A 15,893-nucleotide genomic window follows, 5' to 3' on the forward strand; every position below is an offset into this window, starting at 1 on the left:
GATTTTTGTACTTACAAATTACAAGAATGATTATCTCAAAAAAATTAAATTTTATTAAACATTTATTAACATGATTTTACAAACACTATTTATGTCGCTTTACCGCTTTTCTCATAATATAGCCCTAACTTGTGAAAGCCGAAAATGTCTTTAAAACAGTTACACTTTTTTTTCTTCGCTATTTCGCTTTAACTCATTCCGTGGGATATCTGCGTAATCGCGTGTCTAATTTTTTAAAATTTTGAACGCCTGAAGTTTTGGTGAAAGCAAAAATTTTAGTCATAGGCACTTGCTATGAAATTTCAAGAGGAACAATAAAATTTAAATAATGCTACAATATTTAAATAATAACACTTACCACGTAAATTAGGTAGTAAACACTAGTCCGAGAATGGCCGAATTATTATTATTTTACATCAATTGTATAACAGTTTTGTATGGATTATTATGTGGAGTGTGTGCGTTATTATTATTATTATTTTCAATGTCACTCGCGTACACTAGTATTCTTAAGTTTTTTAACTCGTGACTACAGTTTTGAGGTAGCGGAGAGCGGGTGCGAGGAAGGACAGTATTGTAAGAGTGTAAAATGAATGCGTTATTATCAATCCTATAGACAGTTTTAGGATCATAACTGGTAACGCCACACACGGATTATTTTTATTTTTAAATTTCCCATATAATTTTTATTGGCTATGTTTAACATTCACATTCAAACCAATATTATATACAACGCTTCTTTGGTGATACTTTACTTTCATAAGTAAGGCATAGCATCGAATCTTTCTCTCCCTTTTTTCACGGTGCCAAAATGCCTTTGAGTGAAGGGAATAGAAGATAAGAAGTCGCCACTAGAGAGCGCTGGCTTCGTCAGCAAGCATTAGATAAATTCAATGCTCTTAATTTGCGATTGAATCCAAGTTTCGATGTTGATGAACAATCTTGGACGACATTCGAAGATTTATATCGCCGCAGTAAATATGCTCATTCTATTTATTCTGCTCCCGCGCCTTTCCCGACTGTGTCGAGCCTTAAACTCGCTAGACAGCAGGCCCGCTTACCACCTATTGGATTATGTCGTTTGACGGCGATATTCGTAACTGGCCGCCTATTTTACGCTAATTTCAAGTGCACAGTGCACAACAACTCCTCTCTCACTGATAGTGAGAAGTTGTATTATTTATTGGGTAAATTGTCACGCAGTGCTCTGTCCGCATTTTCTGGTATTCGTCCAGATGGAGATAATTATGATCTCTTTTTGCAGTCGCCTGTAGATAAATACGAATATAAGCGTATGTTAGCTTCTTCATATTTAAATCGATTATTTCATTTTAAACGTTTTAACGGACCATGCACTAGTAATTTTGAAAGTTTCACTGACAATTTCGTGTCTGCTGTAAAAGGTTTGAAAAACTTAAAACTTCCCGCTTTAGATAATTTTATTTTATTTTATATCGCGACGCAGAAGTTAGATACTGAAACCACACGTTTATTTGAAACGTATTCGTCTGATGACAAAATTCCTAAATTTGATAATTTTGTGAAATTTATTAAAGAGCAGTATCGGATTTGTCAAAACACCGCCGCTTCTGATAGCAGGAATTATTCTAATCCAAATAGTTATACCGCTAATAAGACTTATAATAGCTATAAAGGACATTTGAAACCCGCCCCGCAACCCCACGCATATCCCGTTGTTATTGATAGCAGTAATAAGTCGCAAAAGTGTTTGTGCAATAATTGTACACACGAACATAAATGTCCCGCATTCGCTAATATGGCACCGAGTGATCGATTCAAATGTGTGAAAGAGCTCGACGCGTGTATACATTGTTTAAGTATTAAACATAAAGCACGCGGATGTCAGTCCGACGTCAAGTGTGAGATGTGTTTCAATAAACATCCCACTCTTTTACATTTCAATAGTCCTTCAGGACAGATACAGGCTGCGCCGATCTCACACGCGACGCTAGCACCTACAACGCGCACGGACGTACAGCGCTCGCTGTTACGATGAACCACCAAGCGCAGACCAATAGATAACGATCACTCGGCCGACGCCCCGCTGTGTAACGTATCCATTGCTGCTCCGTGCCTTTGTAATAATATTGCTATTCACAGCACGCTCGTACGTGGCCGGCAATGTACTGCGCCCGCTACAGTGTTGTTGTCAACCGCTACAATTGTGATTCGGGATAACGCTAATAAGGACAATACTTACGTTGTTTATTAGATAGTGGTTCGCAAACTAATCTTATTACTGTTGATTGTTTAACATAAAATTTCGGTTTAACATAAAACTCCACTTGTATTCCCTCAGTTAAAGGGACTGGAGGGACAGAGATGGCCGTTAAGGGCTCTGTCGACAATATTACTGACAACTTGCCTACCGCGCCTGTGGATGTTTCCACTTTGCCTTATTTACAAGGCTTACCGCTCGCTGACATGTCGTTTGACGTTCCAGGTGGTCTTGATGTTTTGATCGGCGCGCAATTATTCCCGCTTCTTTTGTTACCGCGCATTGTAAATGGTAATTCTGCATCACCTCCCGCTGTACAAACCGTACTTGGTTACGTTGTTATGGGTACGGTGCCCGCTTTACCCACACATAATAACAGCGGGTCGCTCACTTATACGCACGCTATTTCTTCTTCGGATCGAGACTCTTTGGAGTCAATGTTAAAACAATTTTGGCTATATTTGGCCTATTGCTCGCTCGACGACCAAGTCACTCGATGAAGAGGAGTGTGAATATTTTTACACTGAAACTAACACGCGCGATCCGAAGACTGGAAGGTATACAGTCGGATTACTGTTTCGAGACGACGTTTTTAGACTTGGTAAGTCGCTCGACTGTGCTAAACGTCGCTTCTTTCACTTGGAAAGAAAGTTAGATTCCGCACCCGAATTACGCTCTGCGTATGATAACGTGATTCGAGAATATATAGATAACGGATATTTGTCTCCCGCACCGCTTAATAATTTAATTGAAAATCAGCCCGCTTATATTATACCGCATCACGCAGTTGTTCGCTTAGACAGAGCGACAACTAAGTTACGCTCGGTTTTAGACGCAAGCTCTAAGACCAGCTGTGAAGTCTCGCTTAATGATATTTTGCATAGCGGTCCCATTTTCAGACAGATGTTCAGACGCCAGTGAAAAGGCGTACGGTGCCGTTGTATACGCGCACATTTGTCATGGAAATAGTGTTACTGTGCAGGTAGTCTGCTGCTAAGTCAAAGGTATCACCAGTTAAACCTTTGACTGTCGCTCGGCTTGAACTTTGTGGCGCCGAGGTACTCGCTAAACTTCTTCGTCGTGCATACGACACATATATCCTACATATATCCAGTCCGTAGCAATGCGCGTTCGGAAACGGACGTGCCACGACGAAGTGAGTTAATTACACCTAACTCGTGTTTCGAGCGGCACAAGCCGCTGCGCGTAATTGACAATGAGTTCCCAGCAACTCATTGCCAATGAGCTCCTGGCGTTCATTGTACACGCTATCGACACCATGGATGAAGTCAGCATAGTGCAGATATGCAAATCAAATTTCAGTGAAGATGAGATTTGCAGTGGCAAGATGCTGCTTTTCCAGCGTCTCGGTAAAGCCGAAGAGATGCCATCTCGCCGGAGGGATGGAGGCGTGAAGAGTCTCCAAGACATCATCACGCTGCTGAAGGAGACTGACCCGGACGACGTGCCTACATTCGTGGCGAAGGAGCTGCACAAGCTGCCCCCCGTCACGTTCGACCACGTCGATGTTACTAGGCTGCTGAAGGACATTACGTCCCTGAAGTCTAGCCTAGCCGAAGTACAGTGTAAATTAGAGGCTTCGGATAACATCATAAGTGAGCTGCGTACCCAAGTTGCGTTATTAAGCAATGCTGTTTCGGTATGTAGGTCACCAGAAGCCTCTAATGTAAACACACGACGCGGAGCTGCGCTGAATGCCTCGGTCAGCAGTTTCGAGTCGGCACACAATGCGTCACCATTCGTTGCTGCCACCGCGCATGATGCGCCGCGCCCCGCTGCCCGCCCCTCTGCCTCGGTGGAAATGTCACGCGTGTGCACGTCAACCCCGACACGTGCATACGCCGCTGTAGCCGCTGTAGCCGCTTCAACTAGCCGACCCGCCACTTCGAAATTCGAGCGGCGGCAATCGGCTAAGGATAAAAACAATTTCCGTGTGCCTGTCTCTGAAGTTGCAAAACCACAGAGGCAGACGGTCCAGTGCGACGAGGATGGCTTCACAAAGGTGGTGAAGAGGAAGCCCACCAGCCGTAACCAGTGTGGCACAGCTCCGACAGGACCGAACTTCCTGCTGCGTCCGGCCGTACCGACGACGCTGTTGTACCTGTCGCGGCTGCATTACTCCACGAAGTCTGAGGAAATAGTGGAGTATATCAGGCATAAAACCAAATACACCCTGAGGGTCGAGCGGTTGGAGTCTCGCCGCAACGTGAACTTCAATTCGTTTGTGGTGAGAATACCGACCGAACATCTTTCGACCTTCATGAAAGAGGAATTTTGGCCGAAGGGTGTCATATATCGGCGATTCCGCGGCCGGTTACCTGACACCAGATTGCGCCACACGTCGCCGATAAGGGAAATCGTGTAGATTAGTTTTTATTATTATATTGTATGTATGTTTGTTTTAAGGTATATATAATATAGGTGTATTTTGTTTTTATATTGTTATTGTTATATTATATGTATGTTAGTCTGTAAGGTATGTATCTATGGGTCCTAGTTGCCTGAAATAAATAAATAAATAAATAAAATAAATATAAACCGCGCTTCGATATTTATGGTTTACGCGTTCACTGATTCAAAGATAACGCTTTGTTGGATTAAATCCTCGCCGCACCGTTGGCACACTTTCGTAGCCAACCGAGTTGTTCGTATTGTAAACAATATTCCTGTGTCACATTTTTATCATATGGCAGGAGAAGAATTAGTGATTGTTCTTACACAGATCGAGTGTCTACTCAATTCTAGGCCACTTACCCTCCTTGGTGCCGATCCTTCAGAACCCAAGGCACGCCTTCGCATTTTTTACACACCGCGCCCCTCTACTGGTTACCCGCTGCCGAGATAGATGTCACTGTTGAAAATCTTCCCGAAAAGCATTCACTTTTAGATAGAATGGTTCAAACGTTTTGGAAATGATGGTGTAGCGAGTACCTACATACTTTACAAACGCGCCGAAAATGGAATAAATCCAATGAAAATATTAAGGAAGGTACGGTGGTAGTTATAATAAATGAAAGCGCACCGACTCTATCATGGCCGCTTGGAGTGATAGAGAAGTTACATCCCTCTAAAGATGGACTTGCTAGAGTTGTTTCTGTTCGTACTTCGAGAGGAACATTTGTGAGACCTGTGGTCTGCTTATGTCCCTTACCAACTCTATAATTTTACCTATTTTCGCTCCTTTATGATGCTCCTCGAGCTTATAGTTTGTTTTCTTTGGGCTTATAACCTGATTGTTTTAACTTCCTTTAAAGGTGACCCTTTAAGGTGGGGGAGTATGGTAACGCCACAAATGAATTATTTTTATTTTTAAATTTCCCAATAACCTCATCATAAATTGTAAAAAACCCAAATTTATGCTATTGCGACCGCACCAAAAACCGCCAATTAACTATTCGGACAATGGCACTTAAATGGAAACTAAAGATACATTCAAATTATAGGAATAACTATTGACACAAACATACAGTGGAAACAACATATTTATTATACAGTCAAGAGCGCGTTAAGTTTGGACATTTAAGATTTAAATTCAATAAGAACGGTTCAAAGTACAAAGCGTCAAGTTTGATGTGCTCTTGCTCTTGTGTACATGCCATATCAAGCAAACATCCAATTCTGGACACCGCGTGATGGCCAATAAAATTTAAAGCACATTTTTCTTACACGTATGTTTACTAGCACTGAAAGGAAAACCATTCATTAAAGGAAGCTTGGTATAGTGTCGTTCTTGTCAAGATTTTACGTAATACTCTCTCTCTGATATCAACAATTGCGAACAAATGTACTATTACTAAGGCGACGAAACTCCAAAGACGTATAAAAGCCCATTGCATTAGGAGTATTGTAGACAAATAAACCAAAATCAATAGAGGTAAGAAAGAGTTGAAATTCTGACAAATTAGGTCTCAAATCCAAGTAGGATAATTATTATAGTCGTATGCTTATAAAATGTCGGAATGAAGAGAAAACAGCAAGTAATCCCCTTCCAATACCGTGCATCTCGAGGCCGCAAAAAGCAGCAATAGAACTCAAGCGCAGGCTAAGGGACTGACGGCTTCGCTAATATGTACTTAGGAAGTGACGAAGCACAATTATGGTTTTTCCGACGGGGCTGCTGTGGGGCAGGGCAGGGATGTTTGATTTAATCTGTCGGTAATTGATGGTATACATCTACTGGAGTCTCATGAGAAATACAGTGGTTCTTCTTCTTTTAATAATGTATCTAATTTATTCGTTTCCATAATTAATATACAGGTAAGGTACAATAAAAGCTGAAATACTAAAAAGTAAAACTTAAAGAATTAAATTATATGACCAAAATTGGGTCCCCGCGGCAAGGTGCTCAAGATGCTGGCAGCGTTCCCCCTTTGTATGGCTATTTTAATGCGTCGGGCAAGATAACTGGGTATCCCAGACAGTCTTTTAATTCTTTAGTTAAAATTTTGCACAGATGAAGGGCACCGGGACTCCACGGGCCAAGGATTTCGACTCCAAGGGCTGTAAATAGGTAAACGGAGCTGAGATCCTGGTACTTATCACTCTTTATTACTTCTAGGACAGTATTGACTTTGAATAGTCTGTTGCCACCTTGACTGCGTTATCTGTGGCTGCGTATAGATATTTCCCCGTATAGGTATTGAGGCACAAGAAGCACGACAATAAATGCCTCATGGACTGTGTTGGGTCACGGCAGTCACATTGGGTTAGACTAGCATATTTAACCGACTTACAATGGAGTAGTTGAAAGTTAGCTACACTTGACATACTATTTAATATGCTCCGAGGAAAATACCTGCCCAATGTCTACAAACATCGGGCAAGATTAACTGACGGCGTTCGCCACACTTAGTGGATGGCAAATAATATGATCTTGTTACGAAAATACAGATAGTATCCATCCATGTCTTTCGGTGATTATATAGAGTCACTTGAAGATTAACAAGCAGCCTTGTATATAGTGTGGCGATTATCAAAACGGTCTTATGTAGTAAACGTTGTGGTATTATAATAGTAAGCAATACATACAACCTACTTTTACTTGTCCTAAAGAACACCGCCATAGTTTCACCAATCCGTTTAATACCCCAAACAATCCAAAGATAACGCGTTACCAGGCCAACAGAAGCAGGCCGAAGTTTACGCCATATGCAACTAAGCCTCCAAGATACTGTGTAAGCATGGGTAATCCGCATTTATGCGATCCTGATATAAGATACACGTGCGAATTGCCTGGAATAGATGCTTGCGAATTGCCTGGAATAGAAATAATAATAATACTTAAGAAAAGCACCATACGAACAAGAAAACGTTGAAAACTGAGGCGTTGAAGTTTCTTGGCAACCAGGTTACAATATAATCAGTCTTATAATAACACTGATGCGAGTGGAGGAATGAGAGCATACATGTATCTATCTCATTAACGTAGCAGATGGGGATTCATGCGTTTCTGCTTGCACGAACTTTTTTTAATTGCTATATAAAAATCAATTGCTAATAAATTTGAAAAACTTTCCAATTAACTATCGCAAAGTTAAAGTTATTTTTTAAGTTATTAGTTATTTTAGCCGTCATGAAGTTATTTATATCTATCAAACAAACTGTAAAAACCCTACTCACAAAACAACATATTACGTACATTTGTGATACAAACTCAAAAAAATCTGCTCATCAACATAGAAGTTATTGGCTCATTCTATTTCGAATAAAGTTTCACGATGATTTTCAGTAACTATCAAATTTAGCCGGTTATACGGGATTACCGGTCGCCATGGAAACCGGGATACGGCGGATACAACTTTTAGTTCAACTCGGAGTAACCGAGACTGGCACGCAGCGATTATTTTGATCTTTCGGTAAAGTTATTTATTGATCGTGCCAAGGATATTTTTTTATTAATAAACAGAGTTAGAGAAATAGAAAACTATAGGTAGATAAGGCAAATGCTGAACCGCTTGTATGATACGACTTTCTTAAAATAGTTGATGAAGGGTGATGATGAAGATTAATTGCATGACCCGACAACAGAGTTGATGGGTCGCTTCGTATGTGCAGTACCATCATGTACCTAGAGGGTAATATGTACGATATCTTTATCGACATCTTGGTAAAAATATGTAAAAAGAGTAGAAACAATCTACAGGAATGGAGCAGTGGTGGATCAAGCACTATAGCAATTCCGCTTTCCAGATGAGACAGATTTGGAAAACGAATTTTTCAAAATGGCTTATGGTCTGGGTATTCTGCATTGTATCCCCCGAAGTTAATTTTTAATCGACTTCAAAAAATGCGACTGTTTTTTTGTATGTTACGGGTTTATATGTGAATTGATTTTTATGATTCTTTTTTTATGGAAAGAAGGTCCCTTAGTATTGGTCCCATTTAAATATGAAGAAAATATTCCACCTCCAAAAGCGTCAAACTAGGGGACGAATCCGGTTTCGCGCACTTTCCGGTAACCGATTTCAATAAAACTTGGCAGATAGATGTAATTCCACGAACTTTTAAGGTCGGTTTTTTTTTATAATCAACATCGACTTTTGGAGCTTGTTTAACTGTAGCACTTGGTACATGGAATTGCATAGTTGGAAACCGTTTAAAATAAAATAACAGCATGCAGGGTTTCAACCTACTACAGTTTTAATTTTGGATCCAAAATGTGAAATGCTGTTCACAGTTATAATATTCAATAGTAAAAAAAATACCCCCAAACTATCAAAATATATATGTAACGAATATTTACAAAATTACTGTTTCCGCCCGGGATCGAACCGGGGACCTTGTGCGTGTGAAGCACACGTGATAACCGCTACACTACGGAAACTTGATGAACAAGTCACCAAATTAGAAACACTATCTGTCCCAGTAGGCCACTTACTTATCAATCTTGTCGGGGAGTTTATTTATAGCCCCGTCGTACATGAGGTCAATATGAATTTATAGATATAGTTACGTTCAGTTTTATCGTAGTAATAAATTTTGACGTATGTCTGTACATTTCAACAATAATCTTCCCGATAACTACACCAATACCTGGTATCAAACTCTAATTCATTGGTACTATGAGTATGATTACCAAAGCGCTTAGATCATAAACAATTAAGAAAAAAATATTTCCTACATATCAATTTCTTAGGTTTTCGCGATTGTTATACGTAGGAAATGAAGCTTTTTTTTCGGTTTCAATAGCATATATTTGTTTTTCAACAACCAACGTTTCGGGCTCTTTACAGGTCCACAGACATTCCAGAAGAAATCTCTTTGTAGCGCAACGCATAATGACGCACCAATCAGTCAACATATACAAAATGTTCATGTCAATGTTCATACAAAATGTACCGGTCATTTGAGAACAGTCCCTCGACGCATGGCACTTGCAGAGAAAAACCCGCGTGGCATCAGACCTACTTACATACCATGAGCGTCTACCCGCTACTCTCAGACTTGAACCATCTGACGAAACATTTAGGCGCTGGCCAAAGACAAAGACCTTTTCTTGGAAAATACTTTTTACTTGTAAATGAATTTAAAGACCTAAAAATGCGTTGCATTTTCGAGTATTTTCTATTTTATTGTAATTTTTATCGCACTGACATACTTTTGTATATTTGTTATCAACCTATGACGATACTTGATGGAGAACGATATTTCATATGTAATTTAATGACAACAATATTATTATCAATGAATTGTTAATTTTCTAATTATTGTATATTTTCATCTTATAATTTTCATTTTTGTTTGACGATCACAATATAATTTCTTATACTTTGACATTTAGCGCAATGTATACAGTAACATTATATTTGAGAAATATATGAATCCGAGTCATGGTCACAGGTCACTGAGATGGTAAAGTCATCAACCAATTATGTCTAATATTTATGCAAACCTTTTAAACCAAATATTTTTCACTATTGTTAGAAAAGTTATTGATTAATTACCAAATTTTTTATTTTTTCTTTCCAAATAACATTCCAATGTACGCTACATATGTTTTACAAATTATTTCATTTTAACAATAAAAATTTATTTATTAATTTTATTTTATTATAAATTATTATTGGTCATTAGAAAAAATGAAAACATAATTAATTATCAATGCAGTCTTATGTCAGCTTGGGATTTTTCATTAGAGGAAATAAAGGATCCCAACTCGTGGAACGGATAAATCATCTCCCCTGTTGAAATCAGGATGTTTTTAATTTCAATGGCCTCTCGCAGCATCCTGAGTAAATAACGGATTTCTTTTGCAAGGCCGTGGGTTTTGTCGAACTGAATTGAGTGTGCAGGCTTATTCATGACATGCTCGCAGACTGCAGACTTATTTACGTGGCGGCGTTTGACATCAGTTATGTTCTTTGACGCGGATATAATACTACGCTTCGTTTGCCCAATATAAGAGACCGCACTCGAAGTCAAGCTTGTAAACATACAATAATCCAGCCGAGTGTTGAACCCGGGTAATTCTCATTAATAGTGCTACGCATCTCATTGTTATTTCTTGCCAAATTTGACGATTAACACAAGCAAAACATGTTGGCCACTACCTTGCATTATTGATTTCCCCCATAATAAAGTTGCAACATAACACACATGGAAAGGTTATTAATGTAAATGTAGTCAATACATGCCGACGAAATGAAGGGAAAAGTACCATATTAAAATATATAAAAGAAAAATAACAAACTCGAAATAAAATGAATAAAACATCAACGTGTCTATACACGTCAACACAGAGTTCCAAAATTGCAAAACTAACAAGATGGATAAAGCGACTACTACAGAACGGGCAATTTCGCCAAAAATAAAACTTTCTGACGAGAATTTGAGACAAAAGGTAGGTACTTTTGTTAACAAAGAAAGGAAAATCTATTATGAGTGACATTGGTTATTTCTGTTGTTTCAATAATAGTAAATTGTTGTTAACATTTACACTTATACATACATTGATGAACATAAATTCATATCATCAAGCGTCTCCCACTGGGGTGTTAACACATCAACGCTGACGATGAACTGAACACAAGATATCTAACCCCTGGAGAGTCTCTACTTTTACCCTGCGAAAAAATAAAACAATGCCAGTAGACCAAACAAAAATCGAAGGTCTACTTTCGCGGCATTACAGTTGAAATTTTTTCTTAATTCACTTTCGTGTACAAAACAACAAGGTTAAAGACCTGAAACAAAAGGAAGTATGTTAACTGAAACAAATAAAAAAATTATATTTAAGTTATGTTTATACATAACTTAAAAGCACAGAAATATACATAGTTTATAATGATGCCATTTTAATGAAACTTTATTAAAGCTCCGGTTTATAAATGATAAACATTCTATTTTGAAAGTCACGAGTTCAATGAGGATTTTAAAAAGCTTGCAAAAAATTCTTGTGGAACATCGTTTAGCGCCAAAATACCTTACGCTTGGCAGATTAACAATTCAGCAGCCAATCTTCGTATATTCGGACCACTCTAATATTAATCAAGCGGCACAAAAGGCCCATGAAATTCCGTCGCTCAACTCAATGCTTCTAATTAGGTCGAATTGAGATTTCTCTATTCAGTCCCGGAGACTCCAGTAGAATGGAATCGAGAATTATTGTTAAATTAATTCAGTATTTACTCGGTGCTTACGCGGCCATTAAAATTACTAATTATAACTATGGAAGGTTCAAATAAAAAATACTCACTTATTAAAAAAAATTATGCCGCCAGAAGATTTATGCGTTTAGCAACGTTTCTCCCTTGGACCGCTATCACGTCCTACTTCCGACACTAAACATTACTAAACGTACAATAAACACGACAAAACTAATAATCTTATCTAAAAACAGCACCTTATTCTTTAAGACTTTAACGTTCAAAATGGTTTAAACAAAACTCTATCTTAAAAAACTAACTGAGACCCAAACCTGTTTTTATTTTGATATAATTACTATTACAGTGTTGAAAAAATTGCATGCATACATTGCAAAAATGATTGAGCAACGTCTCAAGGGTTAAACTTGATCTACTTTGGTACCAGGACTGCATGACATACGAAACGGTCGCCGTATCAAGTTCCAAAGAAAAAGGAAATAAAATCACGAAGGCCTACCTCCGTAAAAAAAGGTAAAAAAATGCATAAGGCTTGTCTCCTTCGACTATAATGTAACTTAAATGGTGTAGAAAGAGAAGGTTTAAAAAGGGGATGGGCGTCTTTAAACGGGCAAAAAAGAAAAAGGTTTAAAAATGAGGCCGATGTATCATGTCGTCTTTTACTCCGCAGCGTCATTTTTTGTGACGTCACCTAGATGGATGGTTGCCCTTTTCTTGTCGAAATAAACCTATGAAGGTAAGTGAACTGAAAAACTACGACAAAAGTAAAGTAAGAATACATTTTTGTAAGAACATGTTGCTTATTAATAGCACAATAATGGCACTTTGCAATCAATCATTATGATTTAAAAAATGTAATGGTTGCAATAAATTAAATGAAAACTTTTTAAGACTTAAAAAATGTGGATTTAATTGTCATACCTGCAAGCTGGGTGGGCAGTTATCTAAGAGTTCCAGCATATGCTGGATGTTCTGCGCGTCCTGGATCACGAAGTTGAGCTCCATATCGAACTCGCCGCCCACGAGCTGCAACAATTCACAGGAACATTTGTTAGATTCATATGAAAGGTTCACTCACAAAAAATATAGTTTTCTTAATTCACATATAATAAATACATAACTATAGTATAGTGTGAATGACAAACGCAACCGGAGGCCATAAAACATCAATATAATTTACACAATCCTGATTCATATTATAGTTTTTGAGAGCACACATGTATTATATTAAACAACAGGCAAAGTGTACAGAGTTAGAACTAACTGACCGGGCGGTGTGGACTTATAGTTACTGTTAGTTAAATTAACGGTGGGCAAAATCGAATTGTGTCATAATATTTGGGTACTTTGAGTAGCTTAAACGCGGCTTTTACAACTCTACATAATGGCTACACTAGATCTTGTCTACCACTGTTTTTGGTTAGTCTAAGCATGAAAAGGATCTTAGGTAAACCAGTATATAATTATTCATAATAAAAGGAATGTGACGGCGTATAGAAATAGAAGCTCGGTTCAAGCGCAACGAGCGGTCGATCCTGAGGCGCCATTCATCACAATCCTTTCTACGCCCAACACGCACTTGAAAGACATGCCTACATACTTCTGCTAGCCTAGTACTTGGGATATCAATATCACGGGAATGCGTTCTATCCCGGAATTTATTACGCCATTTTCAATTTAGATTCGAATACTGGTAAAAGATTAAGTGATGATAAAAAGAAAAAGTGAATGTAGAGAGCTTTTATCAGAGTGTGAGACAAAAATAGTACAGGTAAGACTTTTTTACAAGTGATGTGATGATGTGTTACTAGAGTTGTCCGAAGTATTTGTAGATAAAATTAGAAAGTTTATTGACTTACACGGCAACAAATAAATGCGAGTTGGGATTATGTCATTTTAACAAATTTTCTTTCTGTTTATACTGTGCTAAAGGACAAAATGTTACTTAAAGAGTAAAGTTTCAGATGGAAATATTTTCAGACTAAACAATGCAAATAATCTGGTGGGTCAACTAATGGAATGAATGGGAATCTTGATAGAAATACCTATTGTCTCCCGCTAGTTCAACGTACCGCCATTCTGAACTTAACGAGAATTCACGGTAGAGCGGCCGCGGACGACACGTGCTGACCCGGAAGACGTGCCTTCAGCATTCTGCTGCTCACGTCTATATGAACGTTTCGCCGATGGAAATATTGGCTATGTGTTGAATAGTCTCCGGACAATGGGGTGTTGTCGCTATCATGTTCGACGGACATTCAATTTACGCGATCAGTCAATCTCTGTATAGGCTCTGGGAGCCTGGTACCCGACCCTATTGTGTTCCCCACAATAGCGTCAGAGAAGAACATGAAAAATAGCTAACACACACAGTCCCAGTTTTTTTATGTCGTTTCAGCGAATGCCATTGTAATATTTTGCAACCTGTTTTCGATACATTATGAAGGAATCATGCAAATGTTCATTTTTGTCGGAATATGACAGTCACCCGTATATTTTTAAAATACCATTTATCTTTTTTTCGTTTTGCAAGCGAAGTAATCTTTGCCAAACAAAATCCGTGCCTTCTAAAACTTTCTACTACCAGGACCGCATAAGCACCAAAGGTGTCAAATATTCCTTTCTCACCCTCTGTTTACCCACCATACTCGAAGGCGTGACTCACCCACATAAAATGCTGTAGGAAAGAGTGTAGCTATCTCTTTCTGTGCCGCAGCTGTTAGTTTCCTGTTTGTCAAACGAACCCCATTGTAAACATATAACAATGGGATTTTACACCCCTATGGTGTTAGAGTACTAGGCAATAATAAAAATAGAGAAGTATGCGGTGTAAGGATCAATAGAAGAAAACAAATTAACGGTTTCGCGTTGCAAATACATGAAGGAGTATGAAATGAGTAAGTACAAATTTTGGAATGAAGGATTGGATTAAGAATTTACTAACATACATTTCACAGGTTAAGTGACGAGTGACGATGAATTTAATTCAACAACTTTAGCAATTTGTACTGTATTAAATGGAAAAACTTCAAATATACCTAAGTTTTAAAGACAAAAACATTGCACGCACCTTTCACCTTGCTTGCTCAATCACGTGTTGAGTCAACATTTACATTAGAACGACAGAAAATTGGTTTAATTAAACGCTTCTTTTATCGACTTTTATCTTCAGGCAATAAAAAAATTTACCACCTCTGTCTGATCGGTGAGTCAAAGGATCTTAAAGAATAAAAATCTAATAACGCCACGAGCACACCACACAATAAATAAATCACGTCGCGTAATATTCATAACAACTACCAAACTACCAGAAAGTCACAAGAGGTTTATCGCAAAATCGCACCCCTCCTATTAGTAGCGTTGACTAGGCTTGAATTTCACAGAACAGCGGGCGCACACGGTGACGTAATAAATATTCATCGCAGTTAACTAGGATACGAGGACAACCGAGAAGGTTGAATTTTGTAGAAAATACCAGTTGAACAGAAATTGTGTTTGCACTATAGTGGTTTCTTGATGGTAAACGTAGGAGACTATGGACACTTCAATATAAATGGGGAAGAAAGCGACACGCTTCGAACACTTTGAAGAGTTTTCTTAAATTATATTTTTAATACAGTTGCTCAAAACGTGGTATTTTTCGTACTTCAAATCTTCAAATCGTGCCGAAAGTTGGATTATTCGCACTAGTGCTTTTTACGTATTTTTACTAAGTCATTCGTCATTAAAACTTATATTCACTTACAAACATCTTATTTGTTTAAATTGCATAGGTGTTTTATAAAACAACGGGTTACATTTAAAAATACCAAAATATTTTGCATAAAGATGGCTGATTGAGTATTAACAATGGCCGGAGGTGAGTATTACGCGAGACCGCTGCGCTGCGAGTCGCGCCTCTAAAATATACTGTTTTATTTTACTTTCAATGTAGTTTTTTCGCAAATGTATTAAAAAACGTCGTTTGATATACACGTGCGGATTTGTCATTTTCACTTGTCTCGAGTCTTGACCCTCGCCTCTGGCTCGGG

General features: G+C 38.3%; 1 protein-coding gene and 1 non-coding gene across 9 annotated transcripts in view; both read right to left on the reverse strand.

The window, feature by feature from the left end:
- Positions 1 to 15,893, reverse strand: part of LOC113236336 (neurobeachin) — a 545,925-nt gene that overhangs the window by 368,123 nt on the left and 161,909 nt on the right. For all 8 annotated transcript variants that reach the window (XM_026472364.1, XM_026472367.1, XM_026472366.1 and 5 more), the window contains exon 2: positions 12,784 to 12,888. In XM_026472364.1, coding sequence (XP_026328149.1) covers positions 12,784 to 12,888 — 105 coding nt within the window. The remainder of the gene's footprint in view (positions 1 to 12,783; positions 12,889 to 15,893) is intronic.
- Positions 9,011 to 9,083, reverse strand: Trnav-cac. Its single transcript has one exon. It is a non-coding gene; the product is annotated as a tRNA-Val (tRNA).

The sequence above is a fragment of the Hyposmocoma kahamanoa genome, unplaced genomic scaffold (genome assembly GCF_003589595.1).
Source record: "Hyposmocoma kahamanoa isolate Upper Pololo Valley unplaced genomic scaffold, ASM358959v1 91, whole genome shotgun sequence".
NCBI lineage: Eukaryota > Metazoa > Arthropoda > Insecta > Lepidoptera > Cosmopterigidae > Hyposmocoma > Hyposmocoma kahamanoa.